The 6370-nt window shown below is 44.6% G+C and overlaps 1 protein-coding gene across 1 annotated transcript; it reads left to right on the top strand.

The window, feature by feature from the left end:
* The first annotated feature begins 5170 nt into the window (after nucleotides 1–5170).
* GJA8 (gap junction protein alpha 8) lies at nucleotides 5171–6370 on the top strand. The gene has a single exon (XM_048835626.2). The coding sequence runs from the start codon at nucleotides 5171–5173 to the stop codon at nucleotides 6368–6370; it is 1200 nt and encodes a 399-aa protein (XP_048691583.2).

The raw sequence follows: 6370 nt of genomic DNA, 5'->3' as shown, positions 1-6370 counted from the left end.
CGTGCCTCTGCGTAGGAGCTGGAGGGTGGACATGCCGCTGTTTCCGGAAGCCACTTGAGCTAAGCATCGCCCAGAGCTGGCACCCCTGAGCCTCCCCCTGTGCCCCAACCCCCTGCCCCAGCCCTGACCCCCCTCCTGCCCTCTGAACCCCTCAGTCCCAGCCTGGAGCATCCTCCTGCAACCCAGAGCCTGCACCCCCACAGCTGGAGCCTGCACCCCTTCCCACACCTCAACCCCCAGCCCTGACCCCCCCTGCTCTCTGAACCCCTCGGTCCCAGCCCAGAGCACACTCCTACACCCCAATCTCCTCAGCCCCACCCCAGAGTCCGCACCACCAACCAGAGCCTGCACCCACTCCTGCACCCCACACCAATTTTGTGACCATTTATGGCCCACCATACAATTTCTATTCCCAGATGTGGCCCTTGAGCCAAAAAGTTTGCCCACCCCTGCTTTAAAGCCTGTGACCAAACAAAGGGAGAAACAGAAGGGAAGGCAGCTATCTACCTGTCTCCAATTAAATTGAGCAAGGTATGACCAAAAACAATGGGGGATCTATTTACATACAAATCAGCAGGAGGATGGGAGGACCACAGGAATGGAAGAACAGCACAAGGTCATCTTGAGTCTGGGGCATAGGTGCTGTCTTTTGTTTTTGCTGGTAGGTGCTTTTGAAGAAGTATGTGTTGTGGGGAGAGGCTCTATCAGTTTTGCAGGGAGACTATTTTTGGCATATTCATATACTTTCATATTCTAGTTATTGAATATGTGTCTATCACTGGTATCTTTACTATTCTAATAATTACTTTATGAACTACATAATTACATTATCATGAATTACAGTATATTACAATCATTGCACTCATCTACAGGCTGTCTTCACTAACATCCCAATTTAAAGACATTATGTCTTTCTGGATGAAACTGTCAGCAATCTTATTTACATCTAGTTTCCAGGTATGGTCTTGATGCATGTTAAGGACAGCTACATTATTCCGTTGCGTCTGTCCCATTGATGACTGGAGATAATTTTTAAGTCTTCTGAAGCTGGAGAATGAGCATAGTGCTTCCAGAGTACTGCAAATGACTCCAAGATCTTTCTTGACAGGTAGCAGCTAATTTAGACACCATCATTTGGTATGTAAAGTTGGGATTATATTTTGCCATGTGCACTACTTTGAATTTAATGTTGAATTTCATCTGCTATTTTGTTGCCAAGTCACCCTGTTTTGTGAGATCACTTTGTAACTCTTTGCAGTCAGCTTTGGACTTAACTATCTTGAGTAATTTTGTATCCTCTGCAAATTTTGCCACCTCACTGTTTACCCCTTTTTCCAGATCATTTATGAATATATTGAACAGCACTGGTTCCAGTATAGACCCATGGGGGACACCACTATTTACCTCTCTCCATTCTGAAAATGGACCATTTATTCCTACCCTTTGTTTCCTATCTTTTAACTGGAGTGCCTGGCAATGCTTTCAGGATCATCTAACGATCCTTAATGTAATTTAATGACAAGCTTTTTGTTATCTTAATCACCCTCCCTCTGTTTATAAAGAAACTCCCTGCCCCAAGGGCAGAAGCTGGGAGCAGCACAGAATTTATTATGTTCCACACACAAGCTCTGTCTGGGGCTAGGACATGCACTGTGAGCAGACCTCAGGTATGAAACTCTGAGGGAGGGGGCCCAGGAACCACTATGGCTCATGAGTGCTGAGCACCCCCTATTTTTTTCCATGGGTGCCTGAGCCCTGGAGCACTCACGTAGTCGATGCCTATAGTTTGGGGACAAAACAGTGAATTTGGGCAGATATAAGGAGAGAGAAGAAGCCATCTTGGCATCCATCACTGGACAGACACAAGGGGCCAGAGCTCTTGCAAGCTGAGAGAGACGGGTTCTTCACCCAGTAGGCTGAAGTCTATGGGAACAGAATATATGTGAGAAACCTGCTTAGGCAAAGACCTTCCTCCTAGGAAGACAAGGGAACCCAGCAGCTTGCATTTCTATGGCTGCAGAGAGAAAGACTGGTAAACTGGCATCACTCCATTGGTTTCAGTGGAGCTGTACTGATTGACATCGGATGAGGATGTAGCCCTGCATGTGTCATGTGAGCCAAGACCAGAAGAAACCTCCCCAGTATTAAATACCTAATGCCTGTGCTGAAAGGTGAGGGGAACAATCAATATTTTCACTCCCTTTCCCCCAAAAAATGTGTTTGCCAACTACAAAAGATCTGGCCTTAAGTGTCAACAAACACATACCCTAGAAACCACCTTTGGAGTCCAGCTGCCAGAACTAGGCACAGGGTGATGGCAGAGGTCCCTTTCATTTAGTCAGATCTGCCATCATGAGAGGTGTGAGTGCTCTTTCTTCAGCTACAGTGAAGCAGAATAGTAGAGATGCTTCAGCTTCTGCCTAATAGTTTCCCCACTACACAAATGAACGTCTGAATGTAGAACAAACTTTCCCGGGCTGTGCAAACTCCATTTGTGCATGTGTTGAATTTTCACTGCCGGTTGCCCATCCCTAGCCCTCCCCCATCCTTTCATGTTCAATGCATTCTCCTCTTCTCTCCATCTCTGACTCTTTCTCCTCTATTGTTCTCCACATCACCAAATGTCACTCACTTCATAAAGCTGTCTGGCTTGGAGCTTAAATATTGCAGGGCAACTAAAACCCACCCATCAGAGCCGATTCAGTCATATCTGCTCAGTCGTGCGACCAGGTTGGGACTTTTACAGTAGGGAAGGAAAGAGACAAAAGTTCACTCTTCGCTGCAGAGTGCCAAGAGAGAAGGAGGACACGTTCCTTCGGGGGAGTCTTTTACTGTGGCAAGTTGCTTGCTGGATGGCCTTAATTTATATATGCTTTCTTTTGTTTCTAGCTTGATCAGATCATACCATTTGGAATTTAAGGGAGGGATTTTCAAATACTGTTGGCTTTCAGTGGGACTTGTGCTCCTAATTCACTTAAGCACTTTTGAACTTCCCACCCTAAAAGCTACAACCCAAACTTAATGCACTGGAGCCTAGTGTTCATGTTGGACCTTGTGGGGTTGGTATGGCTGGTTGGTTTCTGGTAGAATCCTAGAAATCAGAGATGGTCATATTTTCCAACTCCTGCCAGTGCAGGATGGTTCCTTGCAGTACCTTTTCTAGTGCTTTGTCCAAGTTAATTTTAATAGATGATTGGAGGGTTGTGCCAGGTAGCCCACAAACAGCAGCTTAAGAACCAGTTCATTTACAAAGGCTCATTAAGTAGAAGGTGGAACAAGACAGATTTCTGAAATGTGTGATGCTAGTTCAGAGAAGTTCCTGAGAAGGGTTTATCCAACTGCGGCAAGTTGCTTGTAGGATTTTAGAAGAAAGTAGTCAGAAGCCATTTTTTCTTTCTCTGTTACAGTGAGTTGTCTGTAAGATAAACAGATTTACCATGCATAACAATGTCACATTTTCAAGCTAGGGTGGAGGCAGCTCATTGATAGCAGAGGATATCCATGTTAGATCATTGCAAAGACTGCCCTGTATCAGTGGGACTGTGTTAACTACATTGACTGGAGAATGAACTTTATATTGTGTAGGTAAAGTAGTGATTTTTACTTAGTTGCACATGACTGCTAATTGTCTGGTTTATTAATCAAAGGAATTATTTTAGGATTAAAGGAAATGCTATGTGGATTTGTAGTAATGGAACTCTTAAATTAGTTTAGATAATGTATGTAAACGAACAAATACAGTACAAAGATTTCATTAAGTAAGTGCTCACATTAATACACTTCTTTACACAACTTTAGTGGCTGATAAAGCAGCAATGTGACTTGCTGTTTAAATCACATGTGTCCTGAAATCGTGGTTCACCTACCTTGCACATCTGTGTGTGTGTGTATAAATGGAAGAATTACATCACATTCTCATTGGTTTTAACACAGAGATGTGAACTTACATTTTCATGTGGTACAAGTGCCAGAATAATAACTCCATTTTAGTCTTGATACATCTTTATCTTATCCAATAATTTGTGTCATTCCCAGAGGACAGAAAACCCCAGAGAGGTCTCCCCGCTGTGGAGATATATTCCACTTATGTGGCCGTGATCTTGTAGACCCATGTGATTGAATATATTTATTCAGCACCTTTCACTGCCTCACTTGCAATCTTTCACTAATCAACCTCCCTGGGATTTAATGGAACATTCCAAATCCCTCAGGAGCTTTAAATGGCCCTAATTTATTAAATCAGCCTGCTCCTCCGTAGCTGAGGCCTCTTCCCCTCCCTTCCCCAGAATTGCACTAGTCAGATGCCTTGAATGGGCCAGATTGAGTTCTGGACTGGTGGTAGCTTCTCTATGTATAAAAATGTTACAACTTTAAAGTTTGTCCCTGCAGGACTAGAAATGGGAGCTTTAGAAAGGGGAGATTTCCAGCTTCTAAATGGGATACCCACAGCACTGGCTTCTAGCCCTGGGAAATCCTGAGATAAGTCATGACATTTTTAGATATAAAAATATTATTTTAGGTCACTTTGATAGGTTTTTATGGCTTTGTTTTTATGAGCTGAACTCAGAGTAACGGAGGCATCCGACTTTACAGGCACACAAAATAGTTTAAAAAAAATGTTATTGGAACTATCTAAAAGATTCCTAAAATAGATTAGATGTAATGTGTGTGGCCTGTAAAGAATTAATGACAGTGTGGTGTGGCATGGACTCTCATTTGGGATTACCCACTCAACTCACTTGTGATTCTGTCATTTGCAAGTAATGTAGTCACCCTAAACTCCATGCTGATAAAACCTTTACACTACATGACTGTCCTGTATTTATAGAATATATAAAACAAAATCACATTCACACACTTACAATTGATCATGCAAAACTCACAGACAGCTGCTATACAGAAGAGTGGTCAAATATACTCCTTGGCTGAGAAGTTATTGAATATTTAGAGGCACAACAGAGAGAGTTTACAGAGGAAATTTCCCTGGCTTCTTAGTTTTCTCTCCTCTAATAGAGCACTGTAACATAAGGCAAAAACATTTTCAAGGTATAGGCTGTTTTGGAGAAATACATACAACTTAAAGGAAGACGGAAGTTATGCATCAGTAGAAAAAAATTATTTAGTGTAATTTATGGCCATTCTTTCCTTCTCTTCCCTTAGATAGTAAGAGATGGGTGACTGGAGTTTCTTGGGGAACATTTTAGAAGAAGTGAATGAGCACTCCACAGTCATCGGGAGAGTCTGGCTCACTGTGCTCTTCATTTTTCGAATCCTGATTCTGGGAACAGCTGCTGAATTTGTCTGGGGAGATGAACAGTCAGACTTTGTGTGCAACACACAGCAGCCTGGTTGTGAGAATGTCTGCTACGATGAGGCCTTCCCTATTTCCCACATCCGGCTCTGGGTCCTGCAGATCATCTTTGTCTCTACCCCTTCACTGGTGTACGTGGGGTACGCGGTGCATCATGTACGGATGGCGGAGAAGAAGAGAGAGAGGGAGCGGGCAGAAAGGCAACAGCAAGCTGAGATGGATGAAGAGAGGCTACCCCTGGCTCCAGACCAAGAGGGCACCAGGAACACCAATGAAATCAACCCCAAAGGGGCCAAGAAGTTCCGACTGGAGGGAACACTCCTGGGAACCTACATCTGTCACATCATTTTCAAAGCCATTTTCGAGGTGGGGTTCATAGTGGGCCAGTACTTCTTATATGGCTTCCGAATTCTGCCCCTGTACCGCTGTGGCCGGTGGCCCTGCCCCAACCTTGTGGACTGCTTTGTATCCAGGCCCACTGAGAAGACAGTCTTCATTATGTTTATGCTGGCCGTGGCCTCAGTATCCCTCATCCTCAACCTTGTGGAGATCAGTTACTTGATCTTGAAAAGGATCCGCCTGGTTTTCAGGAGGCCAACAGAAGAACAACAGAGGGAGATCCCAGAGAAGCCCCTCCACTCCATTGCAGTCTCTTCCATTCAGAAGGTCAAGGGCTACAGGCTGCTGGAGGAGGAGAAGCCAGTGTCCCACTATTTACCTTTGACAGAAGTGGGGGTAGAAGCTGGTCCCCCTCCATCTTCTTTCAATGACTTGGATGAGAAGCTTGGTATGGGGCCCCTGGAAGACCTATCCAGGGCCTTTGATGAGAGGTTGCCTTCCTATGCTCAAGCAGAAGAGCAGAAAGAGGAGAAGGTAGAAGCAGGGGAAGAGGAACAGGAACCAGAAGAAGAGCAGGAGGTGGAGAAGGTGGTAGAGGAGCAGGAGCCACCAGGAGAGGAACTGCCTTCAGTGCCTGTAGAACTGACAGCTGATACGAGACCTCCCAGCAGGCTAAGCAAAGCCAGCAGCCGGGCCAGGTCAGATGATTTGACTGTATAA

This window comes from Caretta caretta, chromosome 1 (genome assembly GCF_965140235.1).
Source record: "Caretta caretta isolate rCarCar2 chromosome 1, rCarCar1.hap1, whole genome shotgun sequence".
Classification (NCBI taxonomy): Eukaryota; Metazoa; Chordata; order Testudines; family Cheloniidae; genus Caretta; species Caretta caretta.
Note: the sequence above shows the minus strand (reverse complement) of the source record. Positions and strands in the feature narration are given on the sequence as shown.